The following is a 14,134-nucleotide window of genomic DNA, read 5'->3' as shown; positions in this document are numbered from 1 at the left end:
TATGACCTTGAGAAGAGAAAAAGTGAAGCGATCCGTGCATTGAGCCATCATTGGATTGGTTACTGGTAGGTTTACATACATAATACAAATTGGTTTATGCAGCTCGACCTTCTCCTACATGCAAATGTGATATACCCGTACCTTGATACATACCTTTATTATTGGATGCTGTTTACTTGCGTACCTTCACAAAAGGCAATCATCATCATCATCATCCATTTGTGTAGCAACCTGTCAAGGATGTGTCTGTGTAACCACCACGTGCGGTTTCACTCAGCTCTTCATCTTTCCCTTAATGCAGCCGACACCATCCACTAGGAAAAAGCAACTCCATCACGCTTACAGCATAGGTAAAACATAAACGTGCCTGTATCTCCAAACTTTACAATGAAACGTGTGGTTTTTAATAGAGCAATGGGCTCGGCTTGGTCAACAGCACCTTGTGTGAAAGTTTTGCGTTCAATGTCGCAAACAGCCCAAAAAATATTTTTTGGTCGTCGTCGTCGAAGAGGTCGACCCCCAGATCCAGTTTGGCTGGTGGCGGCATTGCGAAATCTGGGATTGGCAAACTTGATCGTGAAACTTGCACCCGAGGTGCAGTTGGCCAAGCCGAGCACATTGCTCTATTCAAAACCCCACGTTTCATTGTAAAGTTTGGAGATACAGGCACCTTCATGTTTGTAAGCGTGATGCTATATGAGAAGTGGTCTTTGTTCATTGCCAAGTAGCTAGACCCTGGAGAGCTAAAGATGCAGAAGGACCTCTTTGGGTAACTCAGCTAAAAAGTCAGGACTTCAGGGACAATGCATGAAAGGTACGCAACCCTCACTTTTATGTCATACATTGGCAGCTAATAGCCACTTTTGTGCATTCCCAACGTTTGTGCATTCTATTGTAGGTGGACGATGCTCCTGCTCTAGACATTCATTTCCATGATTAAAGTAGGTTGATCCGAGCTGATTTGGTTGAGTTACGCTCACACAAGATTACATCGGTTGAGCTACATCGAGCGTGCTCTATGTCCAGAGTGATGTAACCTCTCTTTGACCGCAGCTCAGTCAAATCAGCTCGGATCAACCTACTTTAATCATGGAAATGAATGTCTAGAGCAGGGGCATCGTTCCCATGCAGTGGATCTCGCAACAATGATGATTGGATAAAAGTGGCCGTTAGCTAGCAATACATGCCTGTTCCTAGATGATCCATAAAGTAATTATACATTGACCCTTTCATTCATGCAAACGTAGCTGTGTTACACAACACGACCCTCTGCATCTTTTGCTCTGCCAGAGTCCACCTACTTGACAATGAACAAAGACCACTCTTCTTATAGCATCACACTTACAAACATAAAGGTGCCTGTATCTCCAAACTTTACAATGAAACATGGGGTTTTTATTACAGCAATGGGCTCGGCTTGGCCAACTGCACCTTGGGTGCCAGTTTCACGATCAAGCTTGCCAATCCCAGATTTCGCAATGTCGCCACCAGCCAAACTGGATCCAGGGGTCGACCTCTTGAAACATTTTTCGACGACCAAAAGAATATTTTTTGGGCTGTTTGCGACATTGAACGTGAAACTTTCACACAAGGTGTTGTTGGCCAAGCCGAGCCCATTGCTCTAATAAAAACCCCATGTTTCATTGTAAAGTTTGGAGATACAGGCACCTTTATGTTTGTAAGCGTGATGCTATATGAAGAGTGGTCTTTGTTTAATGTAAAGTAGAGAGACCATGACAGAGCAAAAGATGCAGGGGGAGGTGTTCTTGTAACACAGCTATCTTGCATGATGGAAGGATTGATGGATTATACTTTGTGTGTATCCACAATAGTCCATATATTACGCGCTATCAGCCATTTCCTCATAATCAGCGTTGTTGCAAAATCCACTGCATGTGAACGATTCTCCTGCTCCAGCCGAGCATTTCCATCATTCAAGTATCTTGATCCGAGCCGATTTGGTTGAGCTACGCCAAAACAGCAAACATGAAAATTCTTGAAAGACAGACCCTGCGAATGTCTCCGTCTTTCAAACTTTTGGACGCTCTCATTCCAAATCCTCAAATGAAGCGTGCGGTCTTTATTAGAAAAAGATGATCAGCATGCTCGAGAGCACCCTCCTGACCAATTTTCAAGTTGGAAGTGGGCAACTTCGGGGCGGTGGGCTGTCCACTCCTTATTTCTCGTCATCCACCATTTGGCCCGCCCCGCATTTTAAATCTTTACAATGAAGTCTGCAGCTTTTAAATGAATGAAGATGGTCAGCATGCCCAACGGCATCTTGTGTGAAAGTTTCAGGTTCGAGACTGGTAATCTCACTATCAAGGTTTGGATGTACAGTGTTCATGCATTTACACACGAGGTGTCGGGCCCATTTAATTTCCACTTCTTCCCCTCTCAGGTTGTTCCCTCTTGCTCTCAATCTCAACTGTTGGTCCATTCAAGCAACTACCGCCTGCGAACGATTGTCCTGCTTCAACGCATCATGTCAATCCTACGAATGTCTTGATCCGATTGTCTTTGACTGAATGGCAAGTCCATGGCGTGTACACAGCCTTCTTGTCACTCTTCTACAACACACGAGTCTTTTGACACAACACACCAGTCTCTTGACACAACATACGCTCTTGCACATTCCTCTACCACGACCAAGCGTAGCAGCGCTCATTACAGTGGTTGCTATTAGCGATGTCCACCCCATGTCTCAAGCTACTTGCAGCAACTTGCCTTGCCACCTTTTTTACGTGCACAGCAGACAGCCATTGTATGAGAGCAACTTTATTTACGTGTAGCAACTTGCTATGATACATACAGATTCAAATGGATGGTGCCATATCAGCTACCAAGTACGCCGCAATACAAGCAAGTACACCAGGAGAAAACTGCCAATGCAGCCATCAACGCTTCGACTCCTATGCTACAATGCCATTATGACTCTATTGAACTTTGACGGCTTCCAGCAGCTTGTGTTCGGCCGCTCAACGTGACATGTCTTCCTTGCTTTTCGCCACAATCTATTCCTAGAGGGTATCCTGATCGATCATCCCAACGACAAATCAAAGACTTTGACGAGAGCACAGCTTTTCGATATGTTTGTCAATAGCGTGGTAAGTGAAGATTTCTTCTTGCATGGTATCGGAAACGCATGTTCACTCTTCTATGCAGCGATCATATGCATCCCTCAGCCATTGCGATGTGTTCCGATCATCATCCAGCATCACAACCACCCTTTATGCCTTCTCAGTAATCGAACGCCTACCGCGCGTTGAAGACCATGGTCAACACAACCTTATTGAATGTAAAGATGGATTGGATACTCCTATGAAGAAGATTTATATATGTTAAACTATGGAAATACTAAGGTAAAAGGAGGATGGATTGGATATGTGAGAGAAGGAAGATGGTTGACATGTTGTTTGTATAGGGAAGCTGTCACTCTCACCAAGGTCATGGCTATGCTCCATACTCACTACACAGTATCGGCGGGTGGTTTCGAGCTACAGCATGTGACGGCAAAAGGAGAGCTATGGTTGACGACATCCCAACAATGAAGCACCATACCATTCAAAGCAACTCGCTGCAAGCATCACTCTCTATTGGAATCCGGGCAGCTGCATGATGAATCCCTTCAATTAAAGGGTACAGCGAGACGCGATGCACTTGGATACGGTGATGGATACGTGATGGCAATTACGACGGTTGCTTGGATACCGGGTCAGTTAAAGAGATGAGGGAAAGGAAACGACTTTTGGATGGAGGATTGGATGATGAGGATACCAAGAATCAGGAACGAAACGAGATGGATATGGAGATCGAAGTCATGCCAGCTACAATGACCACCTTGGTTGCATAGTGGAAGAGACCACGGACAATGACACCCGTAGCTAGCCCCATTATCAAGATATGTTTATACATCAACAGCACATGCAGGTCTTCGTCCCAATATACTTTTCTTCATCAATGGAGGTTTGCATTGTTTGGTGATTTGGATTACATGGTTTCTTTTCGGGTGATTATCATTGTTGGCTTTACACATGGCTGATTGGAAGGAGGAGGAGAATGAGTAAATGGGATGGAATTGTAATGAAATGACTTGGGACAGATTATGATGGACGACCTAGGCTCGGATTTGGAATCATTGATACCATCATGGTTATTGTAAACGCCATTCTGATTCGTTTCTCGGCTGTCAGTCAATATGATGGATATGAGGAAGCTTATCCATTCAGTAACGGTGATTCATGATACTCATTGCAGTGTACATACATGCATGCCAGGAATAAAGTTGGATCCTTGTGTCACTCTACGTGTGATGCGCCTTCCTAAACACGGAGACCAAGTATCTTCTTCAAAGTTTGACATACAAGCGCCTTCATCAATACACATTTTATGTACTTCTCACTACAAGATCCCCACAGCTTCATAAATTGGTTGTCTTTGTGAGCTTTTGGTTGGGGGTAGTAAAGAATTAGAGGTGGCTCGATGTTTGCTCATGCATGAATGTTTCCTTTTTCACTCAGGGGTGTGTGTGTTACCTCCTTGCATGTGGCGCACCAAGACACTATAAAGTGTCCCGCCGCGCACAGCATCCAATTCACACGTCTTCTCTTTCCTCATTTTTCATAATGACACGCAATGCTGACGAGTACAACGACCCTTACAAAGTATGCATGTCCATGGCATCCTCATAGATCCATATCATAATGACGTTAGCAACTTTATATAGATCGACATAAAGGATCTACAATTTTTGCATAAATTCCGCGACCGTAAAGAGTACTTTGAAAAAGCGCTTAGTGCACTCTTAGCCGACGAACACTTTTTACTGCTTTATGTGCCGGATCACAATGGAGCCAAGATGCAAATTGTACGGCCTGCCAATGACGCATATCACCGAAGACGCATGATCAAAATAGTCAATGAACGACGACCCGGACGACCTGTTCCATCATGTTATTATGCATTGTCACATCTTTGGGGGCTCACAGAAAACAACCGATATCTTTGGCACGAGATTGGTGACTATGTGGATGACGAACAAGGACAACCTGCAGCTCCTGTTTCGATGCGACCTGAAAAACGTGATACCTTACTTGCATTGCTCAAGTCACATCCTGATAGTTATTGGTGGATCGATGTCTTATGTGCACGTACCGATACACCCTTGGATATTATGGGCGATATCTATGCTTGTTGCCTTGAATGTGTTGCCATGATCGATTGTGAGCCAAGTCTGCTATCGAAATTTCTCAAGAAAGAGAACACTTTTTTGGGATCATGGTTTGCAGCACCAACACCACTATTTCATCCCCAGCGGTTATCATTAATCAAAGGACCCTGGTTGATCAAACTCTTGGGAACATTCTTGCAAAGTGGATGGTGGCAACGCGTATGGACTTGGCAGGAGATGGCTCTACCTCTAGGAGACGTGCGTTTTATGGCTGAAACAGACGCTCACGGATTCCAAAACAACACAATTACGCTGAATGAATTGGATTATTTCGGTCGTGAGGTATATAAGGTACAAGCATCTGACGAACGAAATGGTATGTTGTATGGGATGCTTGAATTGTTGTGATTGATCACACTGCTAACTGGTTGGCTAGGAGATGCAGCCCGTGAAATTTATTCAATTCTCCAGGGCATCACATGTGCTAAGACGTCCACTTCAGACCGAAAGGGCGGTGATGACTTTACCGCAAGATTTCAATTGATAATGTTGTCATTGCGTTATTCCAAACGACGTTGCTATGATCCGGCTGATTACGTTTATGGGGTGCTAGGAATGATGCAGATCAAAATCCCAAGGGTGGAGGATCCGAATGCTGCCTGGAGCCATTTGTTGTCAAAGCTGGATGATTTACTTCCACTTAAATATTCAAGATGGGTTGATAGTGCAGACGAATTCGATTTACGGGAAGCTGAAACAATCGGTGATGTATACACGAAGCTGGTTGAAATCTATGCAGACCCAATTCCAACATTAGGTAGGAAGGCACCGACTCTATCCTCACTCACGAAGGAATTGTCAATAAAATGACTTGGGTGATTGCTTGTGCTTTTGCCATAATTGAAGTCATGAGGGTTGATGTGCAAGGTTCGTGTAACGCGTTGTTAGTGAAATAGGGGGGGGGGTGTAAGGCAGCCATTGTTTATGGGATGCCGCTCTTTCTTTCACGTCTACTCTTCTTCCCACTCCACTTGACATTGGCATTCTCAACTACCACTTCCCTCCCAACATGACACATGTACATGGGCACCAATGCGACTCAGCCATTACTATTCAACAACACGTAATTGAACACCAACGGCTGTGTCCTTGCTCGGCAGTCAAAGCTATTGATCTATAGTAAATGGTTTCCAAGAGGCTTTTGGCGCAGTACTGCAACATGTCGACGATGCATATACAGCAGCTTTATTCACTATACAACAAACATGTTCATCTCTTCATGATACCACGTGTCAACCCATTTACCAAGGTAAGAGGATGATGGGATATCATCATCTCGGTAATCTTCTCACGTGTGTATGATGCAGGACGTTGTCTCGTGTTGTGGATTTCTAGTTTGCATGTGCCAACATTTATTCAATTTTGATGTTGGATATCCAGGTAACGAGTGGATGGGGTGATGTATTGCGAAAGAAGGGCTGATGGTTGACTTTTTTCATCATACTTTGAAGCTACACCAGATATGGATATTGATGGTGGATGATGCCACCTTATCAGCAGGCGATGGAACACGCGAGGAGTTTCTTTCATGCGTACACAACCAATGGCAAAAGAAAAGCTTTTCGACATTGCATGCACGTGATACGACATCAATCCATATTGCACTTTGAGAATGCTACACGTTATTGAAATCGACATCATGGCAAGATTGAAGGCTTTGGCAAATGAGCGTATGGAGATCGGATAAACGCCTTGGATGTCATTATGGATGACTGACGACAACATGGTGCTTGGTTGTCCATGGATACTGAGCCGATTCAGGAGAGAGAGGTCGAGGTGTGCACCTTGTGGAATGGATAACGAAGGTATCAACGATGAGCATCAAGCACAAGCGAGATGAATTTGGAAAGTGGGCACACAGCAACAACAACGTGATCGAGACCACAAATGAGAACACCAAAAAAGAACAACGGCATCGCGTTCTTTCCAAGCTCGATTGTCATGATCTATCCAGGAGGATACCATCTTCAGATATGGCTTCAACTCCAAAGGCTATAACTCACAACCCCGCCTCCCAGCTGATCCATGCTCACCACAACATCATTTGCAACGGGTACCTGTACTCGAATTTCATACCGACCAAAGGATTGCGTATGGGATGCAACAAATCAGTGTCCTTGAATGACTGAAGCAGCAAGCAGTTAACAACATACAACTGGATCTTTGGTGCTTGGAAGATGAGGATTATGGACATGGTTTTGCAAGGTTATCCACCACTTGGCGACGTTGTTATGGATCGTCACCTTTTGTGCACCAGGGTGCCTGTCGCTACAGCAGCTTTTTGCTCCCATGTATTAGGTAAAAGGAGGATGGCGTGGTACATTGACAAGAAGAAACAACTTCTCACTAGGGTATACCTTTTTCAGCTGGATGTTATAGTGGCGTTGACGTTGCGATATACAGGTGCTCCACAATCAAAGTTTACTACAATGCTTTGGGATGTTAGCATGATCAAAGGCTTGTACGATCAAATGCAGCGACAACTGAGGAAGCAAGGGAGGCTTGGATGAGAAGGACATGAAGGATGGGATACCAACCGCCACCATATGGGATACCTGGGATGACGCAAAAGGCAGGCTATTATGATGATGTATGCAACGTGCAGTGCTATCAATGGGCCACAGCATTGGACCAATACTTCGAGGGCAAAGGGATCATGACATCAACTAGAAATATGCAGTGGTTTCGTTTTTTACATAAACCTCTTGGTAGAACCCACCATGGAAAACGTTGCAGTGTAGTTTAATCAGCATACAGTTGTTGGTGTGACAGATAGATGGATTATGTATAATATGGTCTTGACATAATGTCACGCAATGTCAATCACGTGGCTCGTTTGGGATCATTGGGTTTAGTGCATGATGGTTTAAAGAGGAGGGGAAGGAAAGGCAGCATCCTCATTATGACGTATCTTAAAACAAAAAGATGTAGAAGTCTAGGAAAGTAAGAATGAGGAGGTGCCATCCATAGTTGTCAATAGGAGTACAATCGATTTAACTTTTGAAATGTAGACGATGATGGGTACCAATCCTATGATACTTATACATAGGATCGTATTACAAAGCAACCACAACAACTCTCACACACAAAGGCACAACCATAAAAGAAAAGCAACTGTTGATTTTATCATGAGATAACTACACTATGCACTATCAATCTCAACATCCTGTATATGGTCTTGCAATATCTCAAGCAAATACTTTGGAACGGGGCATTGAAGATAGAGGTATTTTAACTTGCGGAATGCACACAAAGCAGTAAGGTCGTTCTCGGATAAAGATCTTGCTGAAACACTAAGGTACTTGAGATTCGGATGTCGACGCAAAGGCTTCAAAAGACCATTCGCCATTTCACACCCATCCTTGCCAAGGGTTAAATCCTCGAGCGCAGGGCAGCGTTGACATAGCTCATGCATTGATAATACGCAATTTTCGGAAATGGTGCTAGCAAGTAACATGAGAGTTTTGAGACGTTTCAATCGGTACAATAAAGGTATCCACGCGACATCAGACATATCTTTCATGTACACAACGACTTCTTCAAGTGTTGAAGCGTCACCCATTGTCCAAATATGGTATTCCAGGAACTGTTGGATCCCCATGTTGTCGATGCTGCCTCTTTTTGTATCGAATACCACTTTGGACAGGTGCTTCAAGTTGCTCATGGCAGCTGCGATATCGGGTTGACAATTTGAATCAAGGATGCAGATAGTCTTGATATTGGGAGCGTTCAATAGAATCCACTGCATGAAAGGTGTAGATGGGGTCTCGTTCATCACCCAAAAATCAAAGTCGACTAGTCGCACGAAAGATGCCTCTGATTGTTGTTGTGATGGGTCATCATCATCATCATCAATGCTTCCTCCTCGAATATTGCTTTCCAATATTCTCCCATCCAATATTTCCCAAATGGCATCGTCATCCTTTGTAATCTTGCCATCAAAAAAAATCATCTCCAGAGAACTTCTTTGCTGGTACAGAAATCGGATCAGATCGTCTTGATCATAGGAGCCACCACCTAAATGGGCCGATACCACCCCTCTGCGATTCGGGTAAACAGTCATTGGGTCTGGAGGTGTATAATCAAGCGGTTCGGGACCATAAAAAAGCCTCTGAAGATAAGGACACTGGTCCTTCAGGAGAGTCAAAAGACGGGATTCAGGCATTGGCGACACTCCGAGTAACAACAACGATGGAAAGCGGCTAAGGACATCGACCATATTATCATAGGCGAGAGCTGATTCTGATATCTCGTAAAGGTATAGGTGTGTCATCTTGGGATAACTTGCTGTAGACGACGAAGGCATCGTGACATCCACTCCACACGTTTCCATATATTCAAGATTTGGACAAGTCTCCACAATATCACGTAATTCAATAGAAGAGCAACTACCACGAATGGTCATGCGGGCCAGTGAATGGGCAACCAACTCTAGGCCATTGATAAACGGGCGGTGGGGAGTTGTATCATTACCTAATAGAAGAAGCAATATGAATAATTCGCATCATTTACATCCTATGCATGTGGTGTTTCATACTTACAATGTAACCATAAATCTTTTAGTTTTGAAAAATGAGCCCGACGAAAGAGATCATCCAAATGAAGGTCGCATAGATATCCTCGTAAGATCTGAACATACGGTGCAAATCGAACAAGTTTTACGTGCCCGCTTTTGAATGTGTGGACGTTTTTGCCAAAGTGGAACTTCAAGCCCTTGGGTTGCTGCAAGATGCGCTCCTGCCATGCACGTGACACCAAGAGGTATTCGCATGATGATTCAAAATAGGTCCTGGACGTAATCCTTGGTATAATGTTGGTGATGACAATATCCAATGGAAGCTGACTGATAAAGTCGATGCGTTTGCTGTTGTTGGTTGCCGCTTCCATTCGACATTGTTGAAGCTGCTGATAATGGGCATCTGATTCTGGCACTGCTTGAAGCCCTTGATCATATATGGAAATGGCTGCTGCATGATGCCCTTGTTGACAATACACGTCTCCCATACGCAAGTATCCAAGCCCTGAACTTGGTAATATGGCTGTTATGGCTGCCGCATCTTGTAACGCTCTTTCAAACTGGGCACTGTTGGCTAAAAGCTTGGCACGTTCATTGAGCACCTCCACGAATTGGTGGGCTGTTCGCTGTAGAGTCTCGGTTGCCGCTGCAATTCGGTCGCCGTCATTACAATGCTGAGTCGTGACAATGGTGTCCTTGAGCAATTCGGTCCAGTCGATGTTGTCTTGAATGGGCATCCGCCGTTGTGTGTGAGCGTAAGCAAAACAAAGTAAAAGAGCAGAGACAACAATGTGAAGTGGAGTTTGCACCTACAATGATTGATGCATTGAAATACTGGTTACACACACCCTTGACCACACGCATTAAGCTGTTACATGATTGATGAATAAAATTTCTTGCTATTTGTGATAGGGATGGAAAACCTATGCTCGAGTGTATGAAATCACGCGATGGATTGTGTTATTGATCACCGGGAGCTCAAACGTTCAAATCAAGTTACTCAAGAGGGGGCTTGGGATGATGTTGTCGTTAAACAATGTGATTGACTCTTACACGAAGATACTATCTAATGCATACCTCATTCAGTATTACGGTTTATTTATCATAGCTTTGGATACGTGCTTACGCAACATCTCCATGACACTCTCTGGAACATTACATTCAAGGTAGAGACTCTCTAAACCGGGAAGTATGGTCATGAGGATAAGGGTGCCAGGGTTTAGTGATGTTGATCCAATCCTGAGACATTTAAGATTCGAATGTTGACAAAGAGAGGAGATGATGCCGTCACCAATATCGCAACCACGCACACCGAGAGTTAAATCCTCTAGAGCTGGACAGCCTCTTCCTATCTTTTCCATGACTGGCAAGCAGTCTTCGGGGATGGAAAGAGCGTGTAATTTCAGGTTCTTGAGACATTGTAGCTTCGAAATGAAGGGTATCCATGTTGCATCAAACGCCATTGTTCTCGCACTTATAGTGATTTCCTTGAGCGTTGACGTTTCCCCCATTCCAACATGATGTTCCAAGAACTGAATGATGCCTTCATAGTAGTCGCTATGATCTCCCCATACCCACCGCACGATCTCTAGCTTGGAAAGATGCCTTAACTTGATCATGGCATTTGTGATATCATGTCGTAAATGTGAAATGCGAAGATTGATGGCTTTGAGATTGGGTGCGTTCGATATCAACCATAGGACGAATTCATTCGATGTAGATGACTCGGAATGCGAAAAATCGATGCTGATCAGTTGCATGAATGAATTCTCAGCTTGAGTTGTTGGGTCGTATCCAAAGCGTAAAGGTGGTGGTGCATCTCGATCACCCGCTTGTATTATCACTTGTCCATTCACCAATTTCCAATATGAATCATATTCATCAATGTCATCGCAAGCTTCAACCTCTTCCAATGAATTTCTGTGCACATGCAGGAACTGGATCAGGTCACCTTGTGCAACAAGGTATCCAAACTCGCCTCCTAGATGAGCTGACTTGATTCCTTTTCGATGTGGATGAACATCAATGACGCCTAATTGCTTGCTTGTGGACCCGAAATAAAGGACTTGTAGATAAGGGCAATACTCGTGTAGAATCGGTAAGACGCGAGAGTCGGGCGTTGGTGAAATCTCGAATGATAATAAAGAAGGAAACCGACTGAGGACACCAATCATATGATCATACTCAAGAGCAGTGTCTTCTGGTACATCATGAAGCGCAAGGTGCGTGATCTTAGGATAGCATGATGATATTGGCAATGATACCATGGCAGGGTCTACACTCTCTGTACGCAGGGATACAAGGTTTGGACATGATTCCAGAATATCACGTAAGTGAAGATTATCCACCCGCCCATCAACAGCCAAGTGCGTCAATGAATCAGAAATCAGTTGTAGACCATTCAATAATGGAAGACGAAAGGTTGTAGATTGACCTAATGAAAGGAAAATGTGTCATTCGAATCCATATCAAGTACAGCCACTGCCATCCATACTCACAGTATATATGCATGTGCTTAAGATTGGAAAAGTGGGCCCGAGAAAAGAGATCTTCCAACTTTGCATCAGCAAAGACATCGCCTTTCAACTTTTGAACATAAGGAGCGAATCGGACAAGTTGGTCATGGCCTTTCATGAAGGTATCGGTCTCTCGGCCGAAATCGAACACCAAGCCATTGGGTTGCTGCAAGATGCGCTGCTGCCATCCACGTGATACATAAAGGTATTCGCACGATGATTCACAATAGAACTTTGGCTGCATCCTTGGTAAAATGTTGATGGTGACAATATCGAATGGCAATTGGCTGATGAAGTCGACCTGTTTGCTGTTGTTGGTTATTGCTGACATTCGATGTTGCTGAAGCTGTTGATAATATTGATCCGATTCGGGTACTGCTTCAAGGCCTTCGTCGTATATGGAAATCGCTGCTGCATAACGTCCTAGTTGACAGTGCACGTCTCCCATACACAAGTATCCAAGCCCTGACTCTGGTAATATCGTAACTATAGCTGCTGCATCATGTAAAACTGTATCATATTGAGCGCTGTTGGCTAACAACTTGGCACGGTCATTAAGGGCGCTGGCGAATTGGTGTGCTGCTTTCTGAAGAGACTCGGTTGCTGCTGCAAATCGGTTGCGGTCATTGCCATGCTCAGCCGTGACAATGGGGTGCTTCAGTAATTCAGACCAGCTAATGTTCTCTTCCACGGTCATTCGTGCGTGTCGTGTTTGGGTGTGTATATTGGTCCGGGTGCAACAAAGGTAAGTAATAGCAAAAAAGACATTGCCGTCAGAGGAGTTTCTATATACCTACTGTGGTTGATGGCTAGTTACACACATGTTGATGCTCGCTGTTTCTACATAGTAAAGATGGCTCTATTAAGATATGCGATGGGGTTTTTATTAATGAAGGAGCAGTGATTTCATAGGAGATGAAGATAAAACGGGAATGATATTAAGATGTATTATTGCAATTGAGCGTGCTTATTTATATGCTTCATGTGGATGATGGTGTAAAGGGATTGATGTTGACATAGTTTCCTAATTGAGGATTTGGATGGGTTGGGCGTATGCGGTAAAATGATGGGGCATGAGCGAGTGGGTGGCACAATTGTCCATTTGTGTATGATCTCCTCCACCAAATGAATACGTTAATAGTGTTCATGGAAAAAGGTCAACTTTTAGCTTGTATTCCCAACATGCATCAAAGGAGTGTATGAAGTTACTCACATGAAAGCAACCGAATCTTTTCGGGCATATGTATGACCGCCATTCGTTTATGCGTGGTCGCGAATATGACTAGAAGGGGCGGTGTGTAACCTGGCTACTCTGATAGAGAAAGAGCATGGCGACGTGCTCACCGGAATCTTTTTAACAGCAACCTTGCCTTCCTCCGCCCTCAATCGCTCCCAATGACACTTGCAACAGCTACTTCTTTCCACAGCAGATGACACAATGCATTCCACCTTCTTAACGACTGATTTGCCAGAATTACTCAACCAACATACAAAGAACAGCATCTCTTTCAGTATACGATCTTTGACAAGCTTTATTGGTGGCGCGAACGTATTGGATTATACGGCCAGGCCTTTTGCACGCGTCATTTTGCTTACAAGCGTTTTCGCCCATGATCGACATTGTGAATCACGTGAGACAGCTTGAATTGGTATAACAACATACCCATGTACTCATATTCAAGTGCATCTATATACCAAGGTAAATAATGGAATGACATGGAATACCACTAGAATGGTCTTGTCTAATACGATCATCATGAATCAGGGAGATGAAGGATGATGATGCGTCATTTATTTGGCTATGGGCACTCGTGTTCGAAGAAAGCAGTTTGAAAAGGTCTTTTGGGCGATATACAATGACAAGGATAACTG

At 44.0% G+C, this 14,134-nt stretch overlaps 3 protein-coding genes across 3 annotated transcripts; 1 reads left to right on the top strand and 2 right to left on the bottom strand.

Moving 5' to 3' along the window:
- Positions 1-4,625: 4,625 nt before the first annotated feature.
- On the top strand, positions 4,626-6,882 carry O0I10_011647 (uncharacterized protein; the record flags this gene model as incomplete). The annotated part of the gene is made up of 4 exons (XM_058491611.1): positions 4,626-4,664; positions 4,727-5,546; positions 5,607-5,987; positions 6,842-6,882. The coding sequence occupies 4 exons, from the start codon at positions 4,626-4,628 to the stop codon at positions 6,880-6,882; spliced, it is 1,281 nt and encodes a 426-aa protein (XP_058337616.1).
- Positions 6,883-8,372: 1,490 nt separating this feature from the next.
- O0I10_011646 (uncharacterized protein) lies at positions 8,373-10,483 on the bottom strand (the record flags this gene model as incomplete). The annotated part of the gene is made up of 2 exons (XM_058491610.1): positions 8,373-9,703; positions 9,772-10,483. The coding sequence occupies 2 exons, from the start codon at positions 10,481-10,483 to the stop codon at positions 8,373-8,375; spliced, it is 2,043 nt and encodes a 680-aa protein (XP_058337615.1).
- A 351-nt stretch (positions 10,484-10,834) lies between these two features.
- On the bottom strand, positions 10,835-12,959 carry O0I10_011645 (uncharacterized protein; the record flags this gene model as incomplete). The annotated part of the gene is made up of 2 exons (XM_058491609.1): positions 10,835-12,180; positions 12,245-12,959. 2 exons carry the CDS (start codon positions 12,957-12,959, stop codon positions 10,835-10,837), a joined length of 2,061 nt encoding a protein of 686 aa, XP_058337614.1.
- Between the last annotated feature and the right edge of the window lie 1,175 nt (positions 12,960-14,134).

This window comes from Lichtheimia ornata, assembly GCF_029851405.1.
Source record: "Lichtheimia ornata isolate CBS 291.66 chromosome Unknown scaffold00096, whole genome shotgun sequence".
Taxonomy (NCBI): domain Eukaryota; kingdom Fungi; phylum Mucoromycota; class Mucoromycetes; order Mucorales; family Lichtheimiaceae; genus Lichtheimia; species Lichtheimia ornata.
The sequence above is the reverse complement of the archived record's forward strand: the minus strand, read 5'-3'. Positions and strand labels throughout refer to the sequence as shown.